We start from the raw sequence: 27,756 nt of genomic DNA, 5'->3' as shown, positions 1-27,756 counted from the left end.
TGTACTGCTTTAATGATTCCTTCTTTCAGCATATTCCAGTACTCGTTGGCATTATCAGGTGGTTCTTTGTCTCGCAATGTGTTTAGAAACTCACGTGACAGCTTTTCTGTAATTTGTTCTTTGTAGGATCTTATCTCCTCTACATCCCACTTCTTCGCCATGGTCACCTTCTTCAGTTTTTTCATTCTTATTTCTATTTCTGCCGTAAGTTGTGGTCGCTATTAATATCTGCACCTGGTAATGTGTGAACCATCTTGATTCCATTCCTGTATTTTTCTTCTACCAGCATAAATTGGATTTGGTTTTTATATTTATCCCATGGTGATTTCCAAGTGTAGAGGCTCTTCTTCTGGTTCTTGAACAATGTGTTTGCCACTATCAGCTGCCATTCCCTGCAGAAGTCATTTAGCCATTCATCTCTATCATTTCTCTTTCCAAGACCATGACTGCCTACTGTTTCCCTCTTTCCCCGTTTCCCACAATGGTGTTCCAGTCTCCCATTACTATTTGCACCATTTATTTTTTATTTTTGTCCGTTATTCTCACTATTACATTGTACGTTACCTCTACAATTTGGTCATCATGTTCTGAAGTTGGCATATACACCTGGACTATCAGTAAATCTTTTTGTGCTCCTTTCAGCCTTACACCAAAAACCAGGTCATTTGCAAAGTCCACATATTCCACACATTTAGCCAATTCCTTTGTCATAATCATTCCTACTCCGTTCATACCTTTTACTTCTCTTCCTGAGTAGTACAATACATTTTCATCTGACTGCAACCCTCCACATCCATTCCATCTTACCTCAGCAACTCCTATGAGGTCCATACGACTCTTTTCCATCTCTCTTTTAAGGTTTTCTAGTTTTCCTGCTTGTAGCAGTGTTCTAACATTCCAGGTACCAATTCTCGTTTTGATTTTTTGCCTCCTTTCAAGTTGTCTGGAACATCAGAATTATTTCTTAAGTTTTCTGGTATAGTGGTATATACACTGTTGAAGAGTGCATCATTGCAGCTTTGGGTGGGGAAAAAGTATTGGCAGATTGCAGTGATGAAATGGTACTGAAATGTGAACATAATTTGATTGTGCAGTTTGAAAGGCAATGAACTGGATTCAAGCCCCAGCTGGCATGCTTTGTTAACCTATCATACATACGTGCAGCTAGCATTAGATCGTTATTTGTGTGAAAATGTTCCTAAGAGATTAGAAGTTCATACAGATATGCACAATGAGTATTTCCCACTGTAGCAGTGCGTGTGTGCTTTGTTGAAAACTGCTGAGAGATTAAATGTTTGTGCCAAACTGGAACTTAAAAATAGAAATTTGTCTGTCAATGGCAGTGCTCTATGGACTGAATTATCCAGGCACATTTTACAGTCCATTCTCACAATTTGGCAAGTAAGACAGAGATTCCGGCAGAATTGAAGCTGTAAGGATGGGCCATGAGTTGTCTGCATAGCTCAGTCAATGAAGGTGTATCCCAATAAACCAAGGTTTCGAGATCGAGTCCCAGTTCAGCATAAAATTTTAACTATGCACGTGTGTTTCTGCATTGATGTAGTTGCTAAAAATCTAACAAATATAGGAAAGAATGAAAAATTAAATATCTATGTCATTTTATTCATCGTCTTATGATTCCTGTTTTCGTTTCCTTTTCTTTTGTCTTGTTGACTGTCCACAGTATTTTGCATTTTATCCTTTCTCGTGTGACCTCTGTACTCGCCTCATTTTTCCCATATTGACACCTCTTTTTGATTTTGTCCTTGCTTCAGCAGCAATTACTTTTTCTTTTCTTTAAATTTACTGCCAGCACAGTTTAATTCCCCTTTTGTTCATTTTTAACGTATTGCAGTTTGCGTTTTGTGATGTGCTTTATTTAGTTGATTTGTAAGTTTTCATTGAGTGCTATCTTTGACAAAAGAATTACAATATTGTGGTGATACACTAAGCTGCTTAAAATGTGATACAGGAACTTTCATTTCAGAAAGGTGGAGTAGTAAAAGGAGGAGATGCTAAAAATGCAAGTATAGAAAAAAAAGTAAAATTACAGCAAATGTGCAACTCAGGGCTTGGCTCCCTAAATGACATTCTGTCAGAATGGAGCTACATCTACAGTTTTATACCAACGCAGGATGATGTATACGTTTTTAAAACCTTTACTTCTCCTCCTCCAGATTCCTTTCCTCATCTTCAACGATGGTATCATCATATAGCAAGCTTTGGTGATGCTTGTAAGGCTTTTCCAACTAGAGAGGTGAGCAAATGTTTTTGCTTTGCATTCATGTGTTCTTTGCACGTCTGGTTTTTGAACTGTATTAGGTTAGTAAAATCTTTGTGATTTGCTTGTATGAGATGTGCCAGAATATAGGAGAGATGTGTGTTCAAAGCAAAGCTGTTCAGTCTCTCGGAAAAAGTATGCTGTTTTTGTACTAGTTTTAGGGATTTTTCTTCTCATGTATGATGCACATAGCTCTGCTTGTAGAAACGAAAATGACGTGGACGTGATAAGACATCCTGAGTAAAGTAAATTGTTAGGTAGTTCTGCTACAGTGCTGAAATTTATGAAAGCGATTGATTCCTCATTTATTTTATTGCTTTTTCAACCTCTGGTCCACTATCCACCAAATAGAGAAAATGCTGAACAGTGGACAAGCATATTGGAAAAATAGAAAATTGCTTAGATTTTTTATGCAGATTGTGAATTCATGTCCGCATGCCCGTGTGAGGGTATCCTCCTCCCCCCCCCCCCCCCCCTCTCTCTCTCTCTCTCTCTCACACACACACTCACACACGCACACACACACACACACACACACACACACACTCTCACTCACTCGTGACCCAAAGCTACTGCCTGCCTGGGCACTTTTTAACATAATTCCAAGATGTCTATTTTACTCAGTAGCTTGATTGTGCTAATAGCTAATAATATTTGAAAACACATTTCTAGACCAGATCTATTGTGACAGTAAAATCAGAGCATAAAAAACAAATTTACATGAGTATGCAGTTACAGTGATCTATATTGTATTATAAATCGCTGCAACTGGTTACTGATGTCAGTTTGGTGTTCATAGTTGAAGTAAGAAATGAGGAGGTCCTCCATAGGATCACCAAGGAAAGTAATATATGAAAACAATGAAAAAGAGAAGGGTCAGGGTAATAGGACATCTGTTAAGATGTCAGGGAATAACTTCCTTGGTACTAGAGGAAGCTGTAGGTGGTTGAAGAAGACAGAGATTGTGATAGATCCAGCAAATAATTGAGGACATAGATTGCAAGTGCTACTTGGAGATGAAAAGATTGGAATTCGTGGTGGGCTGCATGAAACCAGTCAGAAGACTGATTACTAAAAAAAGTCTAACTTATAAAAGTAGTAGAAGATGTAATCACATAAGTAGGGCCAGAACAATTTCGTGAAAATGATAACATAAATAATGCGGATTTAGCAGTTTTTTGTGAAATAATGTGAAATCTGTGATTTGTAAGAGATACTGTGAAGTTAGTAATTTTGCCACATAAAAATGTTATAAATATGAGGACAGCAGTTTACTTATATTGGATGTTAAAGCTGCATTTTGACTCCTAATCACCTCAAGGGTGACACACGTGTATAATCTTAAAATGACAGTTCATTTAATGCTTCACAAACAGCACTGAATCTGACAAAACACACTGAATGTAGCAGAGTAATACCAAATTTGGAAAAAATGCTGCATTTTGCAAAAAATAACTCCTAATTTGGCAAAAGATAATTCTAAAATTTAAAATAAAAGCTCCCATCGAATTATGCTAAAACAGACAGATGTTGGGAAAAAATCACAGAATATGGGAAAAACAATGTCAAATTTGGAAAAACACCACCAAGTATGGCAAAGAACAACACTGAATTTAGCAAAAAATTATATCGGATCTGGAAAAACCACTAAATTATGCAATAAATAGACCTAATTGAGCCAAAAATAACACCAAATTTAGTAAAAAAAATAATGTAAATTTGGCTAAAATAATGCAAATTTCAGAACAACACAGACTTTCATTAATAATGACACTGAATTAGGAAAAAACACACAACCTGGTAAAAAACAAAATTCATAAAAAAATATTACTGAATTTTGAAAAAAATAACACCGAATGTGGCCGCAAAATGAAATGATTTTCCAGTTTTAATTATCACCTCAAGTAAATCAAGCTGCAACCAGGAAACTGTGTAGTAGAAGTCTGCATTTTTACTCTTCAGGAAACATTCAACCCTGAAAATCAACTCCTTTTCATTCTGGAAAGCCTGACAACTGGTTTTCATTCAAGGACAGAGGAAGGAGGCATGTCAGGAGAAAATAGGGCAGTGAGGCAAACTTTGGTAACTCAAGGAATCAGCATGTGTGACTGTGGCCTTTGCAGAATGTGCTGCATCGTTGTGGTGGAGCAGTCCCCTGCGAAACCTTTCCTTGACACTTCAACTTCACAGCCTCCCATAATCCCTTCAGGAGATTTTGGTAGTATGCTCCTATGATCAGTTGCCCCTACACACAATCTGTTAGCATTGCACAGTGGCAGTTCCACGAAACACTCAGCATCAACTTTGTACGACAATGGCTGGTAGTTTACATTTTTTACAGGTGATGAATCCACATTCCACTGCTTGCTTTACTTGTGGTGATACACCTAGCACTTATCTGTGGTGATAAGACAGTTAAAAAGGTCATGTAAATTGGCCTCTCACAGCTGCAGCATGTGCTCTGTTGCCTTGGTTTGTTCGGCTTTTTGAAAGGGTGTGAGCAGTCGCAGAACCCAGGACCTGTGCCAAGTTGAAAATATCGTGCAAGATGTTGAAAACCAATCAGTGACGGAGGGTTTTTTTTTTTTTTTTTTTTTTTTTTTTTTTTTTTTTTTTTTTTTTTACCCCCCCCCCCCACTTGCGCTTTGATACTGGTACATCATTCTTCGAACCCTAGGTCTCCACTTCTCTTATAGTGACTGGTTCTTCACAGAGAGATGGTCTGCCACTTCGTTCGTCATCATTCACACTTGTGTGACAACATTGTAAGAGTCTGTGCCACCTAATTATTGTGTCATTTGATGGTGCTTTACCACCAAATGGTGCTTTACTGCTTTACACCTTCACCATCTTAGCATGGGTTATTGCGGCTTTGTTCCTTCAAATGTAGAAAATGAATTACAACCCTGTACAAGCTCGGCTCAAAAAATTCTGGAACTTTGTCCACAAAATTTTTCTACACTTATCTCTTACTGATCTTGCTTGGTCTTCTTTAAAATACTCTCTCCACAATTGATACACTGCCCCCAATGACGTTTCCATTTCCGGAAGCACTCTTGGTATGCTCCTTGCTGAATTGTGCAAGTGCTGTCTGCGTATTTTCTTTTATCTCATCTATCATTGCTAATTTTCATTCTTTCAACAGGGTTTTCAACTTCGGAAATGAGATAAAGTTCACAGAGGCCAGGTCTAGAAAATACAGAGGATAAGGCAGCACAGTGATTTTGTTTTTTGTGTGCGGGTGCCGTATTGTGAAGCAAGAACCATGAATTGTCTCACCACATTGCAGGCCGTTTCCTTCTCACATTTTCACGCAGGCATTGCAGCACATCCTGATAGTACTGTTGATTAACAGTTTGTTCCTGTGCCATGTATTCATGTTGAACTAATTCTTGAAAGTCAAAGAAAACCATCGGCATGGTGTTGACATTTGGCCCTACCTGATTAGCGTTTTTTGGTCTTTGAGAACCTTTCCCAACCCATTGGTCTCAACATCTAGACCCACATCTCATCACCAGTTATGTTCTCCTTAAGGAACATTTCATTCTCATTTGCACAGTCCAAAATCTCTTCACAGATTGCAAGGCAAGGTCTTTCTGACCTTGGCTCATAAACTGTACGACGAACTTCCATTTCAAGATGCTGTGTCAGGATTTTTACCTTCTGTCTGGCCATTTTTAAACCTCATGAACTATTTCTAACACCGAGTACAGCTTAAGCGTTCATCACTTTAGGCCTCCTGAATCATTGAGTGTGTCTCTGTAAATGTTTTCTTGCGTTCCATGCAAAATTTAATGCAGATGTGTTGCTCTTCTAACTCTGCCACCTCGAAATTCACAAACTGTGCAACACAACATTCTGCTCAATACAGCACTGAACTATATCTAACAAACTTACAACAGTGAAACTTTCAGCAGTTACACATTAAACACAGGCTTGTGCAGGTATGCCAACAGCATTTAGCTCCAACACACCATCAACGTAAAATTATGCATGTTCTGAAATTCTTTGAACAGACCTCATACTTTGCTTCATCATTGGACTGTGCACCATTTTGTTTTGGCTTCTGTAGCAGCATGCTTCTGTGCCGTGGCTTGGGAATTTCAATGTTTATCAAAACTGCAGACATGTTCCTGCAAACAAACAAAAATGATATATTCTGTTTGAATTCTTGGCTAAACAGAATACGAATATACAAAATATGCCACTTTAAAGTTGTCCCTGATAGAAATTCTGGATACAGTGTAAATATGAGGGGAACCTAAACTTAATATAGACAGGAAATTGATGTCCATCTATACATCCTGTGAAGAAAATAGGTGTACTGAATAACTATATTGAAAGAAAATATCGGCAACATATATTTATACTTGAGAAAATTTAGAAAAATATAGTGATGATAAGGCCTGATACCAACATACTCAGCTGCTATTATTATGTGAGCTATTCACACACACACACACACACACACACACACACACACACACACACGACCACAGTCTGTGGCAGCTGAAGACACACTAGTGGCACACTATGATGCTGATGACTAGTGTGGCTTCAGCTGCCACAGACTGTGGTTGTGTGGTCGCGTGTGTGTGTGTGTGTGTGTGTGTGTGTGTGTGTGTGTGTGTGTGTGAGATCTATTTTTGACAGAGGCCTTTTTGGCCGAACGCTATTTTGTGACAGTCTTTTTGTTGTACCTACGTGCAACTCAGCATCTCGCTATATGATTAGTACCAACTATCCTTTTGATAATATTGTTACATTCGGTCCTGGATTTGCCATTGTTTGAAAGGCACACCTACATTTAGAGCACTTGTGGACTTAGAGAAAGTGTTTGACAATTCTGACTGGAGTACTCTTTTTGAAATTCTGAAGGTAGCAATGGTAAAATACAAGGAGCAAAAGGCTATTTACAACTTGGATGAAACCAGATGGCAGTAATAAGAATCGAGCGGCATGAAAGGAAAGCAGTGGTTGAGAAGGGAGTGAGACAGGGTTGTAGCCTATCTTTGATGTTATTCAGTCTGTACATTGAACAAACAGTAAAGGAAACCAAAGGAAAATTTGGAGTAGGAATTAAAATTAAGGGAGAAGAAATATAAACTTTGAGGCTTGCTGATGACATTATGATTCTGTTAGACACAGCAAAGGGCTTGGAAGAGCAGTTGAACAGAATGGACAGTGTTTTGAAAATGGGATATTAGATGAACACCAACAAAAGCAAAACAAGGATAATGGAATGTAGTCAAATCAGCTGACACTGAGGCAACTAGATTAGGAAATGAGGCATTTAAAGTAGTAGATGAGTTTTGTTATGTGAGCCGCAAAATAACTTATGATGGCAGAAGTACAGAGGATATAGAATGTAGACTGGCAATGGCAAGAAAAGCATTTCTGAAGAGGAGAAATCTGTTAACATCAAATATAAATTTAAGTGTTAGAAAGTCTTTTCTGAAGGTATTTTTCTGGAGTACAGCCATATACAGAAGTGAAACATGGACAATAAACATTTTAGATAAAAAAGAATAGAAGCTTTTGAGATGTGGTGCTACAGAAGAATGCTGAAGATTAGATGGGTCAATGAAGTAACTAATGGGGAAGTACTGAATAGAACTGGGGGAAAGTACTGAATAGAATTGGGGAGACAAGAAATTTGTGGTATAGTTTGACCAAAGAAGGGATCATCTGAAAGGATATCAGGGGATCACCAATTTAGTATTTGAGAGAAGTGGGGGGGGGGGGGGGTAAGAATGTAGAGGGAGACCAAGAGATGAATAAACTAAGCAGATTCAGAATGATGTATGTTGCAGTAGTTATTCAGAGATGAAGAGGCATGCACAGGATAGAGTGGCATGTAGAACTGCATCAAACCAGTCTTCAGATTGCAGATCACAAAAACAATGTTATTGAAAGGAGGCTACTATTGGGATTTGTAGAAAGTAGGAGGAATAGTAGATAAGTGATCATGTAAGGGGGGGGAGGAGAGATTTTTTTGGGGGGGGGGGGAATGCTGAAATGGTACTGAATGAAACAAACTCAAACTAATTAATGAGAGAGTAAGCGAAATACGAGGCTGTGGTAGTTGAGTGAATTTTGTCTTTTAAAAAGGATAGAAGTATAATGCTGAGCAAGGCTGACAAAGTCAAGTCTGTAAGTGAGGAGTCGCATAAATTGGAGTGCACAAGCATACATTCTTTAAGGTGATGTTTGCATGGTTCATATCAGAAACTAACAGAAATTAATTAAGACAGTTAAAATACAACTTGCTATTTATGCTGTCTCCTTATAAGTTAAAGTTGTGGTACACCACACTTTACTGGGCTTTCTTCAAGTGCTATTGATTTCCTTGACAGTGCAGACAGTAGTTGTAAAACATGTTTAAGGTGGAGTAGAGAGTCAGGTAATAAGTCAGACATTTCTAACATTAACCACAGTACAGAATATGAAGAGGTACTTCAGCTATTCAGCGTAAAAAGAAGAGTAATCTGTTTGTTTTAAGTCTTGTGCTATTCATTGGTGGTCTCTGTTGAAGTAACCTGCAGAGAAAGTCTGACTCTCTAATGATGTTCTGTGTGTTGCTTTTCCCTTTATTACAGAATCCTTTGTTGTAATTTAAGTTCTCATGTATCTGCTACATTATGCAATGTTTGAGGTTTTACGTAGATCTATTATCATTACTGTAATCTTTTAGATTTTTAGGCATGTGGTTTCTCTTTAGTTTTATGAGTAGTGCAGAAGGCATATAAATGACATTGGAAAAGGCACAAAGATTGAGTGCATCTCGTATAATGGAAGGATCTTAGTTTAAAAAAAAAAAATGTTGTAGCAGAGTTTTCTTGGTAACTTTACACTGGCCATGGCTGTCCTTTCAGTAAGAGATTAAGAAAATGGTAGTATAATATTAAATGAATAAACTATATATGTTCATATAACAGATATGCCAAGTTAGAAACATGTGCCATACTCAGCCTCAGATTTAGAGATCCTCCCCAGACAGTGCTCTCTGATTCAGAAATCTGAACATTCCTCATGTTGCAACTCAAAGCTTCGACTTGTCAAGGCTCGTTCCTTTCTTCCAAGCAGCACAAAGCCCTCGAACGATACTATGGGACTAACAATCCCCGGAGGTTGGATCCAGCTCTGAGTGTGACATAATCACAATCTGTTGGCAGAATATATGCACTGTTCATCATAAGATAAAATTATATTGCTTGTAAGATTCTCACAAAGCTGAAGAATGTTCATTATGATTTTCAGTAATATAGGGTCCAGCGAAAGATCCAACAATTTTAATTAATGATGCCTCTTTTATTACACAAGTTTGTCACATGTTTATTGCTACGACTTATTGAGGTTCATGTGCCGTTAAAGAGCGATAAAAATAAGACTATAAAACAAAGTATTACATTTTGGAAATGACATAATCTAAATAGTGGTCGTATCTCACTGTGCACCCGTGATGTAGTCTTCCCAAGCCGCCATAAACACACCCTAACACTTGTTTTGGTGTGGTAGAGATTTCTGGGGAGGTGGTACCTTCAAGTTTGTTCAGTATGTGTGAAATGCTAAATTTAAGGTATTTATACAAAAAGAATTACATGCGCCCTTGCCTGAGGAATCCACATCCCAAGCAATGTCACTGTTTGAGAATTTATGTGGCCAGGGAATTTAACTGTCAAGGAATTCATAACAATGCTGTCAGTTTGAATTGTTTCTCCATAATGTTGGAATCACATTTGATTGCTATTTTGGTGTCATCTTAGTTCAGGTACCAGGAAATTCTCAAGCAGTGGTGGATAACATTCTGCAGTCACCATAACTGTTTATCTAACATTCACCTCAGAGAAGTATGGCCCAATCACATACTTTTCCACAACTCCATGCTGTCACTGTGAAGATCTTCGTATTTACATCCAGGGTTATATCTAACCAACAGTGGAAGTTTATAATATAATTGGGTAGGTAAAAAATCCAATCACCAAGCGACAGCAGGAAAACACACATATAAAAGGTATTAAAGTTTGCAAAGCTTCCGGAGCCAGTGGCTTCTTCTTCTATCATAAGAGTTGAAGACGAAGGAAGAGGGCTGAAAGAAAAGGACTGGTGAGGTTTAGGAAAAGGGGTAGGGTTTGGAAAAGTCACCCAGAACCTCGGGTCAGGGCAGACTTATTATCCTAAATCTCACCAGTCCTTTTCCTTCATCACTCCTCATTCCCCTTGAACTCTTTTGCCAGGAGGAGGAGCCACTGGCTATGACAGTTTGCAGAGTTAAACACCTCCCACGTGTGTTCTCCAGCTATCGCTTGGTGAGTAGATTTTTTTTATCTATCCACTTTATTATATTTTCAAAAAATGATTTTTTTGTGGATATGCAACACTGAAAGTTTGATTGTTAGCATAATCAGCTAAATGGGAACAAGCTTTGTCACCCATCATGAGAATCCAACCCAGAGTCTGAAAATATTATGCATTTGTGAAATTTCAAATGTTTAGTCGCTGGAGTAAAGTCATTTTGTATGAATGACAGTGTAAATATGTTAAGTATTTGCCTTATACTGCAATAGCAGAAGTATGTGTATGAGCTGGCTAACACTGACAAACCTTCACAGCATGTGTTACTCACTAATGTTTTCTGGTGTTCTGAATAATATTGGATGAACAGTTGACTTTCACTCTAGAGCTGAACCTGTTTCTCTGAAATTTCTTTTCCATAATAAAATTGTATTATGGAAACCTGCCCTTCTCAGCCCATGTTGAAATGCTTGTAGAATTAACACTGAAATGTAATTCCAGATTCATCACTTAAAAAAATGTTTCTAAGACAAATAGACTGAATGAAATTACTTTGCATAGGCAGCAATTTGTTGCTGTACAACAGTGAAAATGTTGTCTAATATGTGATTTGTTGTTAATTGAAAACTAAAATTTTTTGCTGCAACCTTTGCATTCACAATATCATCATCCTCATGACATGAAATCTGCAGCATATTATTTGATCGTTGCCTGTCTTCAAGTTTCAACTTGTTGCTTTACTTTAATAATCCACTCTGATGTTCCTTACACCTAGAATTTCTGTCTTTAGTAGGCATAATTTTCTTCCTCTGCCCTTCCATGGTGTGTGCATCAAAGCTCCTACCACAAGTTTTTATAACATAATGTGTGTCCATTATTCCAAAATCTCAACTACGGGGTGATGCAACTAACATTAATTAATTTTGTCCGTCCAGTAGATCTTCAGTGTGTTTCAAGATCCTTCATTTATACAGTGTCATCCATGCTTTTGTGTACTTTGAAATTCCTGAAGGTTATTCCTCCATGTACAAGGTTTCGTTTCTCCACCACTGAAGGTGTTTTATGTCCATGTGTGTTCACAGCCTCCCCTCCCCCCCCTCCCCCCAAGGCCTCCTCTCCCCCTCCCCTCCCCCCCCCCCCCCCCCCACATACTTAAATGTTACAGAATCATGTGCTACCATGTTCATTTGTTTTGTTTCAGGCACGTGAGAATCAAGGTGATAATTGTGACCTGCCACAGGAAATTATTGATGGTGTGAACAGTATCACTATAGATGGTGCTAGAAATTTGACTGTTACTCAACTTAAAAGTCTGCGTGAGATTTACGAAAAGAAAATCCAAGAAAAGCAGGATGAAATCCAGTCCACTGAAATGAAGAGAAATGCAGCATTAAGGGAGGTTGGCAACATTCTACACAGCTCAGTACACATTAGCAACGATGAGGTGAGTGTAAAAGATAAAATTATTTGATGAAATCATAGACTTGTTCAGAGGCTTTGTATATGAGTGTAGTTCAGAATGTATTTACTCATTCACTTCATACTGTCTTTCAAATCGAATTGTAATGCATTTAATGCAAATTGTGATAAAAGTTGGTGAGGGCCTTCCACACACTTATCCTGAGGAATATCATGGTAATTCTGCTGTGAGTGATCATAAGAATTAAAATTAAAGACTAGAAGCTGGTAATAATGAGATGATCATCTTTCGATTGAAGGAAAAGTAGTAACTTTGTTTCAGGTGTGACAACAGCATTGACATACTCGTGGTCGAGTGCACCCAGATTGTATTATTGGGCGATATATATCTTTTGCTGTGACAGGTAGATGGCAGCAACCCATAAATTAGTGCTTAGGTGGATAACCCTTAGTAAACATTAGATGTAATAATATTTTCAGCTTGTTTACACCATTTGCTCTGCTTATAGCAAATAAATTTATCTCCTTCCAACCCAACAGTGTGTGTGTCTTTCAGTATTACCAAGAGAATGAGCAAAGTGTCTGATACCAGGTGACTGCTTTGACGTGGATCAAATAGTGGACACTGCCATTTTGGCCTTGTGCAGTATGGCTGCAATGATTTCACACATAAGATGTGAACAGACAAAAACAATCCCATTACAGAATATAAACCGAAATAACTTTAAGAACAACATGAAACTAGTCGGACAGATGTGGGGATTCAATGGTTTTTGGCATGGAGAAATGAAATAAACGTCATTCATAATATAAAATATATACTCAAACAAAAACTTATTGAAAAATTCATGAAGTCAAGAGTACATGAAATCCTCAAAACTGGTATCAGAAATTTTCCTTAACCTATGTAGCTCAAATGAAGACCATGATCCCACAACTTGCTCGAGAAGCTGGTGTCGAAAACTTCGCTTGAGCTAGATAGCTCAAATGAAGTCCACAGTATAGTTCTCCAAAAGCTAGTATCAAAAATTCATCTGTGTAGCTCATGCAAATTTCCTAATACCCCAAACCACAACTTGCTTCAAAGACTAGTATAGAAAACTTCACTTGACTTATATAGTTATAATTAAGTTCAGGATATGAAGAAACAACAGATTGGTCGAAAAACTTGGATTAAGACCTTCACTTCACAAATATAACTGGAACAAATTCCACAATACCAAAAAACCAAACTTGTTGCTCTAACTATTAACAAAAATGTAACTTGAACAAAATAGCTAGAATTATATCCACAAAACCTGTCAATCTTGATCAATCATTGTTAATTGTGGCTAATAACACATCCTGCAAATTCATCAAAAAATTCCATTAACATCAGTTTCATTATAGAAACAAAACACAGTCCTGTATGTGAGTTACGCACACACACACACACACACACACACACACACACACACACACACACACAGTACTTCTGACCAAAATATAAAAAGAAAATGTATAAGGTGTTTACCAGCCAAAATGTAAATCTAGACTGGCGCAAAAACGCAACTTTGATTAACTTCGTAAATTTCTCCCAAACTCCGCACTTGATTTTCATAACCACAAGTCCATACAAATGGAGGATCTTTATCTTTGTTGCCAAATCACCAGCTACTGCACATGCAACAATATACTAGTGAATTTCCTCATCAAAACAAATACAAAGGAAAACCTAGATCTTCAATCATTAACAACACAGTGAACTAACACCATGATAGCCGAAAATAAAAATGTAGCCAATAACTACCAACACTACCCTGACTCACTAACAAAGCTCCAAACCCACAATTCCACTACAAAGCACACAAGTAGTATAAAATGCCTAACAATCACCAATACATCAGTCCTATCACACGATGACAGTACACGAAAGCAAATCTGATATGTTGAAATTCAACACCACGGAGTGCCACAAATAGTACAAAATGCTTTCTTCAGACACAATCCATTTCAAATATGCCAGCAGCCATGACATCACACACTACAGCACAGCTATGTCATGCGTCAAAGCAGATAACTGCCCCCCATATTTCTGTTGACGCCAGTAAATATCCCATAATTAAAACAAATTCATTAATAACTATTTCACCAAACCAGTGAAGTGCAAGAACACTGTGCATGACATGAATGAAAAACAAACAATGGTTTTTCTAGGATGGAATGTAAGAATATTATGAAAGGAAAGTTGCTACTCACCACGTAGCAGAGGTGCTGAGTGTCAGATAGGCACAACAAAAAGATTCCCACAATAGACCTAGATGCAAGACCTGTCCCATACATCTTCCCACCACCACCACCACTACTACCACCACCACTACCACCACCACCTACTCCAGTCCAGTCACTAACACCACCTATCCCAGCAAAGGCAGGGCTACATGTGAAACCAGCCATTTAATCTACAAGCTAAGCTGCAAATACTGTGCTGCATTCTATGTAGGCATGGCAACCAGCAAGCTGTCTGTCCTCATGATTGGCCGCCAACAAACTGCGGCCAAGAAACAAATGGGCAGTGGGCCACCCTGTTGCTGAACATGTTGCCAAACATGGTATCCTTCATTTCAATGACTGCTTCACAGCACGTGCCCTTTGGATCCTTCCCATCAACACTAGCTTTTCTGAATTGCGCAGGTGGGAAATTTCTCTGCAATACATCCTACGCTTCCAAAACCCTTCTGGCCTCAACCTTCATTAGTCGTCATCCTCACCCATCCAGTCCGTTCCCTGTTGCCATTCCAACACTACACAGCCCTCATTCCACCATCACACCTAATCTTTTTATTTCTCTCATTTTCAGCTACTTCCCCCCCCCCCCCCCCCCCTCACTTCTCCCCTTCCCCGTGTCTAACCTGCAGCACTTCAGTGTCCGTCACCCCCACCATACTATCCCTCGCCCTCCCCGCCCTAGCCTCCTCATTACCCCCACTCAGTTGCCACTCTTATCATGCACTGATGTTGCTGCTCGCAGTGTGGTTTCAGTTGCCTGAGACTGTACTTGTTTGTGCGAGTTGCATTTGCGAGCGAGTGTGCGTGCATGCGTGCGTGTCTGTGTGCGTGTGTGTGTGTGTGTGTGTGTGTGTGTGTGTGTGTGTGTGGTCAATTGTTGACAAAAGCTTTAATGGCTGAAAGCTTTAATTGTGAGAATCTTTTTGTTCTGCCTATCTGCGACTCAGCATCTCCCCTATATCATGAATGAAACCTGTCATTGTGAGGCATAACCAAAAACAGAAAAAGAAGTATCCACACATTGCAGGCAGTTTGTGTTTTCTGGCTGCTACCAGTTTGACGTGGTGGTGCATTGCAACATTTGCAGTGTACCGTGCACAAGCACACTATGTGGTTTGCCATTAGTAAACATGAGCACCAATGACTACTACAAGTTAGCTATGTGATTGCTTTCTCCCAAAAATAGCTTTATTACTTTGAATTGCCTCTCACTTTTTGTGGTTGGAGGAAGCTTTTGGCAACACCACAAGGTACCCCTTCCATCTGTAATTAATGTACCTCACAATGTTTTTGTGTTATCAGAGTTTGTAAATTTCCCTTATTTTGATTACATCTGAAGTACTAAAAATGTTTAATTAACTGCCAGTATTATCAGTAAATAAAGCATTTTGGAATATGTTTAAAATAGATTTAAAATTTGATGTATTAATGAGATTATTGTTTTTTTTTTCCCCTTCAAGGATGAGAATCCAGTCGATAAAGTTGTTGGGAATTGTACTGACCGCAAGAAGTTGTCTCATGTTGACCTAATCTACATGATTGATGGAATGGATGGTGAAAGAGGAGTTACAGTTTCTGGCGGAAGAGCATATTTTCTCAAGGTATACACTGACTTCAGGTTGAAACAGGTCATGTAACAGAATACACTGGCAGATGTAATACCCACAAAATCTGTTTCTTAGTGAGTAATGAGTACTGTTGTCTGTTTTGAGATGCTTTTTATTGTTGGGATGGTGATTGTATAGGGTTATATGTACTATGGTGAATCAAGATCAGCTTGAGTGTCAGGAATCGTCAGCATAGCCTACGCCCAGTAGCTGAGGAAGTGGCTTTGTAGATTGGTGGCTCCAGGCACAGGTGTGGCAGTGACCAGTCAGCTTGCAGTTAGCAGCAGTCCTCCAGGCAGAGGATCTCGGATGTGACACACAGAGAATGTCCAGTAACCCCCAACACATTCTTCAGACCTTTTTTTTTATATAGAACCAAACATCATTTTATTGCTCTACTTTGTTGGAGTAAATGTAAAGGAAGTTAGTAGTGGCATTGAGAATTTGGACAGAAATTCAATCGATAGGCATAGAGACGTTGCTTCATTAGTGATCATGATGTTTGGTTCTATCATTACTTTCTTTCTTGTGAAGCCATTGAGGGTTATTTTATTGTGGGTCAGCGGACTTGACTTGGCAGCCACCAGTGCCCACTGTTTGCAGGCTCCTGTGAAGTGCCAAGCCAGCCATCTAACTAAATCAACATAACCCAGTATTGGATGGTGCAATGCCTGTACTCTGGGTTACTACATTTCTTTCTGCCCATTGAGGAGGAAAAAAAATTGTCTTTACTATAAATTCAATTCATGTTCATTCAAGAACAGTCAGAAGTCATGTAAAGGTCCTGCACAAACGAGATTGCGGAAAAAAAAAAAAAAAGAGATCAATTTACAACCCCCAGTATTGATTTTCAAAGTCATCATGACACTCAGTTTCGAAATATCATATTTATCCACTAATACCAGCCAACAACTTGAAGTTAAAATGTCCGCCCTGTACTGGAATTATGTAAGTACAGGTTGTGATGTAGGAACAATGACGTACGGAAATTTGGGTCTGGCTGTGGGTCGTGCATGGGTAGTCAAGGTGGTTAAGGAGACCACTCAGATAAAGCGGGAAATGTGGATTCAAGTTCTGGTCCAGCACAAATTTTCATTGTCCCCCACCGCAACTATGAATACATTTCATGTATTTCATAACGGCTGTAGTTGCCGCAGTGACAGTTACTTCGGGCATGCGTGTGTATCTGAAAAAATATTGCGTTGTTCTTCTTAACAACACACTATTATACGTCATTACTTGATATACAGCAACCAACCATGTATTGTAAAGTTTTATTTATGACGAGATATGTTTCGGGTACTCACACTATAATTTTTTTTCCATTTGGCATAATACATTGGTATTTTAATCACTGATCACTGCCATGCTTGTGTTGATTACATTTTGAATGCTGGAACTGTGCTCTGTTCTGTAACTTGTAGCTCATGTAGAATGTGTACCAAAGCTCGTACTTTGATTTTCTATTACCTGGTGAACAATAAACTGTTAATCAGATTGTTATTCTGATCTAGGCATGCTTTAAATACAGACAGAATTTTATGGTGTTTTTTTTTTTTTTTTTTTTTTTTTTTTTTTTTTTTTTTTTTTTTTTTTTTTTTTTAATTTCATTAAGAGGAATATTGTGACTAAGCAGCAAAGCTTTTTTACAGGGGCCAGCAGTATTCATGCAGCATGGTCTAGTGCAGTTATCACTTCACATGTTGTACAGCCGTGGCTATAAACCATTGTACACTCCATTCTTCATGCGGAAAGAGGTTATGGAGCAGGTAGCCCAACTTTCGCAATTTGATGAAGAACTCTACAAGGTATGCATTGCTAAGAAAGTATTGACTCATTATAAGTACTTGTTTTGTCATTGTACCAGTTGGAATATGCCAACTTAATTGTAAACATATGCTACAAAGATATAAAAAATAGTTTTTTCTCCTTTGTCATGCATGGCTAACATATATATGTAGAGAAGATCCTGTCAGGTCCTGAACATTTTGAGATAAAATGATTATTAAATGCCTGTGAAACAGCCTCTTTGTCAGTGTGCTGGAAATGGATAGAACATACCAGAAAGCGTTCTTATATTACATTGTCCCAAAAAACAATGCATTAAGTATTCTAATAAGTCCCCAAGAAGAATGAAACACTGATATTAGGATGATGTGATGAAGGTTCTCCATGGAAAGCTGAATGAGAATGTGTTCATACAGTCAGTTACAAACATAGGCAGGTGTGTGTGTGTGTGTGTGTGTGTGTGTGTGTGTGTATTACCCATGAACGTGTGGACAAGGCAGTTTTACCACATGATGCAAAAGTAACTCCTTGAGTGTGACAAATTTTTGTGATCCCTGCAGGATGCATAATCTTATAATAGTTCTTTTTCCTATGGTTGTCTTGAAAATCACTTTTGTGCTACTGGTTCATTCCACATCAAGGGGATCAGGGGTCCCGACTCGACCCTCTCCAAATATAATGAAATTTGGTGTGAAGGTTCTACATGGTCTTTGATGGTTATATACCAAATTTCAGTTCAGTAACTTCCGTGGTTGGATTCTTAGGGGATTGTAAAGAGAGGCTACTCACCTCCCTGCCACCGTTGGATAAGCAGCTGCCAGCAGCAAGTCGTATACCCTTAGCTCACTTATTTGTTACATAGTTTAATTCTTAATTTCTTTGCGTGTTTTTGGGTACTTGCATAGTTTAATTCATAAATTTCGGGCGTATTGAAGTATTTGAGAGTTGTAGCATCGCATTTTAGTACCTGAATAGTGTAAAATCGTGTAGTCTCCTTCTGCCACCAAGCAGTGTGTCAGCAGGGCGCAAGTAGCAGAATTACTGCATTTATTAGGCAATCTTGTATTTTAATAACCATTTAAATGTTGTGTTGAATTATTTGTACTCTCTGTAGATTAGTTCAGACGTTCTTTGCAAACAGTATTTAGCATGGATAGGGACTGCGACTGCTGTGTTCGGATGCGGACTGAGTTGGCATCCCTTCGCTCCCAGCTTCAGGCAGTGTTGGCTTCAGTCACACAGCTTGAGGCTGTAGCCAATGGGCATCACTGTGGGGGTCCGGACGGGTGTTTGTCATGTCATGGACGGCCAGCCCGTCCCACGCATCCCCCGATCAGACTACGGCTGTGGGTGCCTGGGATAATGCCCGCATTGAGGCTGACCCCTCACCCGTGGTAGAGTGGGAGGTCGTCTCGAGGTGTGGCAGGGGGCGAAAGACATTCTGGAGGGCTGAATGGAAGGCCTCTCCAGTTTGTCTGACAAACCGGTTTCAGGCTCTGTCTCCGGCTGATACTGATCTTTGGCCGGACTTGGCTGCTTGTCCTGTTCCAGAGGTTGCCCCTCAGTCTGCAAGATCCAGGTGGTCGCAGAGAGTGGGCTTACTGGTAGTTAGAAGCTCCAACGTCAGACGCGTAATGGGGCCCCTTAGGGATATGGCTGCAAGGGAGGGGAAGAAAACCAATGTGCACTCCATGTGCATACTGGGGGGAGTCATTCCAGATTTGGAAAGGGTCCTTCCGGATGCCATGAAAGGTACAGGGTGCACCCATCTGCAGGTGGTCGCTCATGTCGGCACCAATGAAGTGTGTTGGTATGGATCGGAGGATATCCTCCCTGTCTTCCGGCGACTATCTGATTTGGTGAAGACTGCCGGTCTCGCTAGCGGGTTGAAAGCAGAGCACACCATCTGCAGCATTGTCGACAGGACTGACTGCGGACCTTTGGTACAGAGCTGAGTGGAGGGTCTGAATCAGTGGCTGAGACGGTTCTGCGACCGTGTGGGCTGCAGATTCCTCGACTTGCGCCATAGGGTGGTGGGGTTTCGAGTTCTGCTGGATAGGTCAGGAGTCCACTACACACAGCAGGCGGCTACACAGGTAGCAGGGATTGTGTGGCATGGACTGGGTGGTTTTTTTAGGTTAGATGGCCTCGGGCAAGTACAGAAAGGGCAACAGCCTCAAAGGGTGCGGATCAAAGTCAGGACATGCGGGGACCAAGCAGCATTCGGTATTGTAATTGTAAACTGTCGAAGCTGCGTTGGTAAAGTACCGGAACTTCAAGTGCTGATAGAAAGCACTGAAGCTGAAATTATTATAGGTACGGAGAGCTGGTTGAAGCCAGAGATAAATCTTGCCGAAATTTTTACAAAGGCACAGGGCAGAGAGACCATGGGTATGTGGGATGTTTGTGTAATTTCCCTTCTTCCCTTTCTTTCCCCTCTCTCCTCCCCGGTGAAGGAACATTTGTTCCGAAAGCTAGGAACGTAAATTTTCGGTTCTGTTTATGTGTTTTGTGTGTATCTATCGGCTGTACTGAGCTGAGATAAGTACTGGCCAGCCCCTCTATCTCTTTGTTAGTATTTGTTTCACATCTCATATGAGATTTTCCATTAATCATTTAGATCACCTATATGGTCCACATCCTTCATTGTTTTGTCCCTTTTGTTAGCTATCACTTACGTCTGTCATCTTAACACTTTCTCTTCTTCAGTGTTTTATATTTACATAAATAAATATTTTCGTCACCAACTGTGCTAGTTTCATCTTCCTCCTATTATCTTGTTCCGTTTATAGTCCTGTTCTCTTTTTTATTTATTGATTTATTTATTCAACATTCCATAGTTTTAACGTTCGTTATCCGCTGTTTTCCGGCCAACAATCACTGCCAACAATCTCTTCTACACCTACCAGTATCATCCATTTCCGTCGATTTCTTGTTGCTGCCAATATTTTTGTGCCATTGGCTATCTTTCTCTGCCACAAGAAAATTTTTTGGGACATTTCTGCGCCACCCGCGATCTTTTTTGCGGCACGCGCGATCTTTTTTGCGGCACGCGCGATCTTTTTTACGGCACGCGCGATCTTTTTTGCGGCACGCGCGATCTTTTTTGCGGCACGCGCGATCTTTTTTGCGGCACGCGCGATCTTTTTTGCGGCACGCGCGATCTTTTTTTCGCCACTCGCTATCTCGGTTTTTAAGCGACGTGTGTTCTTTTCCCCTGATCTGGACATACTTGCTTGGTCTGGTCAACTTTTTCCGTATTTTTCTTATTTAGTGGTCTTCCTTTGGTATTGAACGTTACCAACACAATTTCTTTCCTTCTCGTCCTTCCCTCCGCGTTTTATTCCTTCTTATGATTACTATTTCAACTTTAGTTATTTAATTTCCCTACCCACCAGTTACCCACTATGTACCCTAATCCTATGCCACATTATTTACATTCATTCCGGAAACATGCATTCACCGTAGCCAAACTGCAATCCCACATACTTTTCCTCCGGTCCTGCATAACCTTTGGAATTACCCCTAAAGGGCTTACCTTAAAAGTTCCCATCTCCGGGTGCAATTCCTCCTTCCACCAGTCTCTCCTGGACTTCCAGAACCTTCAATCCTTAGCCCTTACCCAATTTGTCCTGAATCTCTGCACTACTTCATGTAACCACCACTCCCAACAGCTCCTATCTCTCTTCAAAGTCCTCCACCTGTCAAACCCTTGCTTGGAGAACACACTCAGGAACATCATCCTAGAAGCCAGCTGCAAACTTGAGTTCCATGCCACACACCACCTGAAAAAACTATACACAGTACTAGTGCAACACCTAAGAAGTGGGGTCCCTCTCCCTATCCCTCACAAACACCAACCACAACAGAACCTTCAACAAACCCCCCTCATAGCCAACAAACCTAGCCTAGCCACCCTACTCAATCTCCCCATCCCAGCACGTACCCCACACAGACCAAATCTCAACTATAACCACAGTCAAATGCCACATATCACCAGTCCCAATTCAGTCCTAAACCTCTCATCCAGATCCCTCTCTCCGCCAGAGACATCTGTTCTATCAAAAGGCTTAACCTTTAGCCCCACGCCTAAATTCAACCACACTGCCCTGGTTAAAGATCTCCTCTCATTCACCCGGAACCTCAACTGGAAATATCACTTCACTACCCAAACACAGCCCCCAAATACTAGACCCAGTGTTGAACCCTGTCCAGAACAGTTCCGACTGCCTTCTCAAAGGGATCCTCCTCCCCTCCCCCAAAACCATCCCTTGCAGACATTTCAGGAATTCCTCACATCCAGTGTTGCCTCCCAGTCCTCCTTGAAGAACATCCCGACAACCCCCAACATCACCCCAGCTGAATCCCATGCCATTAAGGAGCTGGAAATAGACCGCTCTATTGTCATCCTCCCGGCGGATAAAGGCTCCACAACTGTCATACTTGACCGTGTGGAATATGTGGCAGAAGGACTGCGTCAACTCTCCGACACCTCAACCTACAAATCTGTTACCCAGGATCCCATTCCCTCCATCCAGACTGAGCTGCAAAAAATCCTAAAAATCCAAGGTCCCTCACAAGGCCTCACAATGGCTTCCATAGACTTACTCACTCCACCTGAGCCACGTACCCCTACCTTCTACCTATTACCCAAAATCCACAAAGAGAACCATCCTGGCCGTCCCATTGTAGCAGGCTTCAAAGCCCCAACCGAACGTATCTCAGCTCTGGTAGACCAGCACCTCCAACCTATCACCCGCAGACTCCCATCCTACATCAAAGACACAAACCACTTCCTAGAACGCCTCAAATCCATTCCCACTCCTCTCCCACCTGAAACCTTTCTTGTCACCATAGATGCTACATCCCTTTACACAAACATCCCACATACCCATGGTCTCTCTGCCCTTGAGCACTACCTTTCCCAACGCCCACCCGAAGATCTTCCAAAAACCTCGTTCCTTATCACACTTACCAACTTCATCCTCACCCATAATTACTTCAGTTTTGAAGGCCAGACCTACAAACAAATCAGGGGAACGGCCATGGGAACCAGGGTGGCTCCGTCCTATGCCAACCTCTTTATGGGCCGCATTGAGGAGGCTTTCCTGAAGACCCAACAGCTGCTTCCCCTGGCCTGGTATAGGTTTATAGATGACATCTTTGTGGTCTGGACTCATGGTGAAGAAACACTCCTTAATTTCCTCCATAACCTCACTCCTTTTCGAATCTGAATTTCACCTGGTCCTTCTCCAAAACCCAAGTCACCTTCCTGGATGTTGACCTTCATCTTGTTGAAGCTCACGTCCACACCTCTGTCCATATCAAACCCACAAACAAACAACAGTACCTTCACTTTGATAGCTGCCATCCTTTCCACATCAAATGCTCCCTTCCCTACAGCTTAGGTATTCGTGGCAAACGTTTCTGCTCCAGTGACGAATCCCTCAACAATTACACCAATAACCTGATCAATGCTTTCCTCTCCCGCAACTATCCCACAGACCTTGTCCACAAACAGATTTCCCGAGCAATACATTCCTCCCCATCCAACAACAATGTTCCTACCCCCAGACCACACAGAAGCATCCCCCTTGTCACCCAATATTATCCTGGCCTCGAAAACATCAACAAATTACGCCGCCAGGGATAGGACTTTCTCAAGTCAACCCCTGAAATGAGATCATCCCTTGACAAAATTCTCCCCACACCACCCAGAGTTGCCTTTCGTCGCCCCCCTAACCTCCGTAACATCCTTGTTAAACCCTACAATATTCCCAGACTACCTTCTCCACCCAGCGGTTCCTACCCCTGTAACCGACCCCGCTGCAAAACCTGCCCCATGCATCCCCCCACAACCATCTGCTCCAGCCCCGCTACTGGTAAAACATACACAATTCAAGGCAGGGCCACGTGTGATACTACACATGTCATTTATCAACTGACATGCCTGCACTGCACAGCCTTTTACATCGGCATGACAACAACTAAACTGGCTGAGCGCATGAACGGACACAGACGAACTGTCCGCCTAGGAGATGCCCAATACCCAGTAGCAGAGCATGCCCTCCAGCATAATTCGAGGGACCTAGGAACCTGCTACACCGTATGTGCCATTTGGCTTCTCCCACCCAACACCAGTCCCTCTGAACTGCGCAGATGGGAACTTGCACTCCAACACATCCTTTCATCCCGCCATCCCCCTGGGCTGAACCTACGTTAAACAACCTCAATCCCATTTACTCTTCAGTCTTCTCCTCTTTCCCTTTCCTCTTTAGCCATTCACGCATCTTTTCATCCTACATAGTTGTGTTTATCTTTATACTATATACCTCTTTACTTCTGTATGCATCCTCTTTGGTTTGAAGCTGGCACAGTACTTACAGTAGAATATCTTTGGCTTCCCTCTGACAACCATGCCTCCATCCTTGCTACCCTCCCTATTTTCCTTTCCCTGTCGCTTCATAACCTGGGTTGTGAGTAACTGAATCTCCTTTCCCTTCTGCCCTTTCTTTCCCCCCTCTCCTCCCCGATGAAGGAACATTTGTTCCGAAAGCTAGGAACGTAAATTTTCGGTTCTGTTTTATGTATTTTATGTGTATCTATCGGCTGTACTGAGCTGAGGTAAGTACTGGCCAGGCCCTCTATCTCTTTGTTAGTATTTGTTTCACATCTCATATGAGATTTTCCATTAATCATTTAGAAAATCTGGAATACATTTCACATAAATTTCCTCAGCATGTTATAGTCTTAGGTGAAATTTCAATTTGCCAGATATAGACTGGGACACTCGGATGTTTTGGACGGGTGGTAGGGACAGAGCACTATCCGAAAATTACCTCAAGCAATTAAATAGAGAACCGACTCGTGGAGATAACATCTTGCACCTACTGATAACAAACAGCCCAGAACTTTTCGACTCTGTAAGCGCAGAACAGGGAATCAGTGATCATAAGGCCATTGCAGCTTCCCTGAATATGGAAGTAAATAGGAATATTAAAAAAAAGGGAGGAAGGTTTATCTCTTTAGCAAGAGTAATAGGAGGCAGATTTCAGACTACCTAACAGATCAAAATGAAAATTTCTGTTCCGACACTGACAATGTTGAGTGTTTATGAAAAAAGTTCAAGGCAATCGTAAAATGCGTTTTAGACAGATACGTGCCGAGTAAAACTGTGAGGGATGGGAAAAACCCACCGTGGTTCAACAACAAAGCTAGGAAACTACTCCAAAAGCAAAGAGAGCTTCACTGCAAGTTTAAACGCAGCCAAAACCTCTCAGACAAACAAAAGTTAAACGATGTCAAAGTTAGCGTAAGGAGGGCTATGCGTGAAGCGTTCAGTGAATTCGAAAGTAAAATTCTATGTACCGACTTGACAGGAAATCCTAGGAAGTTCTGGTCTTGCGTTAAATCAGTAAGTGGATCGAAACAGTATATCCAGACACTCTGGGATGATGATGGCATTGAAACAGAGGATGACACGCGTAAAGCTGAAATACTAAACACCTTTTTCCAAAACTGTTTCACAGAGGAAGACCGCACTGCAGTTCCTTCTCTAAATCCTCACACGAACGAAAAAATGGCTGACATCGAAATAAGTGTCCAAGGAACAGAAAAGCAACTGAAATCACTCAACAGAGGAAAGTCCAATGGACCTGACGGGATACCAATTCGATTCTACACAGAGTACGCGAAAGAACTTGCCCCCCTTCTAACAGCCGTGTACCGCAAGTCTCTAGAGGAACGGAAGGTTCCAAATGATTGGAAAAGAGCACAGGTAGTCCCAGTTTTCAAGAAGGGTCGTCGAGCAGATGCGCAAAACTATAGGCCTATATCTCTGACATCGATCTGTTGTAGAATTTTAGAACATGTTTTTTGCTCGCGTATCATGTCATACCTGGAAACCCAGAATCTACTCTGTAGGAATCAACATGGATTCCGGAAACAGCGATCGTGAGAGACCAAACTCACTTTATTTATTCATGAGACCCAGAAAATATTAGATATAGGCTCCCAAGTAGATGTCATTTTCCTTGAATTCCAGAAGGCGTTCAATACAGTTCCGCACTATCACCTAATAAACAAAGTAAGAGCCTACGCAATATCAGACCAGCTGTGTGACTGGATTGAAGAGTTTTTAGCAAACAGAACACAGCATGTTGTTCTCAATGGTGAGACGTCTACAGATGTTTAAGTAACCTCTGGTGTGCCACAAGGGAGTGTTATGGGATCATTGCTTTTCACAATATATATAAATGACCAAGTAGATAGTGTCAGAAGTCCCATGCCGCTTTTCGCGGATGATGCTTTAGTATACAGAGAAGTTGCAACGTTATAAAATTGCAGCGAAATGCAGGAAGATCTGCAGCGGATAGGCACTTGGTGCAGGGAGTGGCAACTGACCCTTAACATAGACAAATGTAATGTATTGCGAATACATAGAAAGAAGGACCCTTTATTGTATGATTATATAATAGCGGAACAAACACTGGTAGCAGTTACTTCTGTAAGATATCTGGGAGTATGCATATGGAACGATTTGAAGTGAAATGATCATATAAAATTAATTGTTAGTAAGGCAGGTGTCAGGTTGAGATTCATTGGGAGAGTCCTCAGAAAATGTAGTCCATCAACAAAGGAGGTGGCTTACAAAACACTCGTTCGACCTATACTTCCGTATTGCTCATCAGTGTGGGATCCGTACCAGGTCGGGTTGACAGAGGAGATAGAGAAGATCCAAAGAAGAGCGGCGCGTTTCGTCACTGGGTTATTTGGTAATCGTGATTGTGTTACGGAGATGTTTAGCAAACTCAAGTGGTAGACTCTTCAAGAGAGGCGCTCTGCATCACGGTGTAGCTTGCTGTCCAGGTTTCGAGAGGGTGCGTTTCTGGATGAGGTATCGAATATATTGCTTCCCCCTACTTATACCTCCCGAGGAGATCATGAATGTAAAATTGGAGAGATTCGAGCATGCATGGAGGCTTTCCGGCAGTCGTTCTTCCCACGAACCATACGTGACTGAAACAGGAAATGGAGGTAATGACAGTGGCACGTAAAGTACCCTCCACCACACACTGTTGGGTGGCTTGTGGAGTATCAATGTAGGTGTAGATCATGTACGAAGGCGCAAATGTGCCAAATTTGCTAGGCTTTTTTTACAAGTTCTAGCAAACATTTGGTTATTTGCTTTAATATACGTAGACCACTTTTTATGCTGAATCACACCATGGCAAAAATTAGGGATTTAGCCATACCTAAATATAGATACAAGCCTCTAAAGTGGCTAAAAAATTCATTACGCTATTCTGAGAGCCGTGGTTTGACGACCACTGCTACTTTTTGTGTGAGCCAATCACGCCAAAACTTCAGATGGCTATTCCTACCTATGTCTATATATCAATCAAATTTAATTAGCACTGGATGCCCAGATGAAAATATATGCATCTGTAAAGTTGACTAAAATTTTCTACTTGCAAATTTTAGGGTATTTTTGGGGGGAAATATCTCAGCTGTGTCTTCTTCAATCTTCTTTTTCTTGCCACAGCTGGAAAAAGCATGCTTTAAGCATTCAAAGAAAGCTCGTTTATTTTCTGGGGTCAAATATTATGCTCATTGAGTCCCATAATTAATTATTTTTATTCAAGTGTATAAGTCAGTTTCAAACATTAATTTAACACATGACATAAAAGCAAGTGTAGTACGAAACACAGCAAATTTGCAGAACAAAACTACTAAAGAGTCAGTTCCCTTTTTCATTAAGCACTTCTACAATTTTGTCAATAACAGATTGTGGATAACTGTGTTGTCTTCCTCGTGATGATGTTGATGGGGCTTCTAAAGCCATTGGGGCTTCTAAAGCCATGAAGATGTGTTGCTCAGGAATCTAGCAGGTATCTTTAGCAGTTGGCCAGTGGAAGGAACCAAAATGACCGTGTGAGTGCATAAAGCTGATGAGGATGTCTTGTTGTTCGTGTGAAACTTCACGTTTCCAACATACCAAAAATTGCCATCCATACAAGTAACATACTGTCCTGGTTGTAAACTTGGAATTGAGAGTGCTGGATTTCTTCATCTACTTCGAAGGTGTTAACTGTGAAT

At 40.7% G+C, this 27,756-nt stretch overlaps 1 protein-coding gene across 2 annotated transcripts in view; it reads left to right on the top strand.

Moving 5' to 3' along the window:
• Nucleotides 1-27,756, top strand: part of LOC124605787 (serine--tRNA ligase, cytoplasmic) — a 58,604-nt gene that overhangs the window by 11,230 nt on the left and 19,618 nt on the right. The window contains exons 3-6 of one of the 2 annotated variants that reach the window (XM_047137681.1): nt 1,988-2,257; nt 11,778-12,020; nt 15,724-15,864; nt 17,523-17,678. In XM_047137681.1, the coding sequence (XP_046993637.1) occupies nt 1,988-2,257; nt 11,778-12,020; nt 15,724-15,864; nt 17,523-17,678 (810 nt within the window). The remainder of the gene's footprint in view (nt 1-1,987; nt 2,258-11,777; nt 12,021-15,723; nt 15,865-17,522; nt 17,679-27,756) is intronic. The other variant, XM_047137688.1, reaches the window with a different exon arrangement.

This window comes from Schistocerca americana, chromosome 1 (genome assembly GCF_021461395.2).
Source record: "Schistocerca americana isolate TAMUIC-IGC-003095 chromosome 1, iqSchAmer2.1, whole genome shotgun sequence".
Classification (NCBI taxonomy): domain Eukaryota; kingdom Metazoa; phylum Arthropoda; class Insecta; order Orthoptera; family Acrididae; genus Schistocerca; species Schistocerca americana.
Note: the sequence above shows the minus strand (reverse complement) of the source record. Positions and strands in the feature narration are given on the sequence as shown.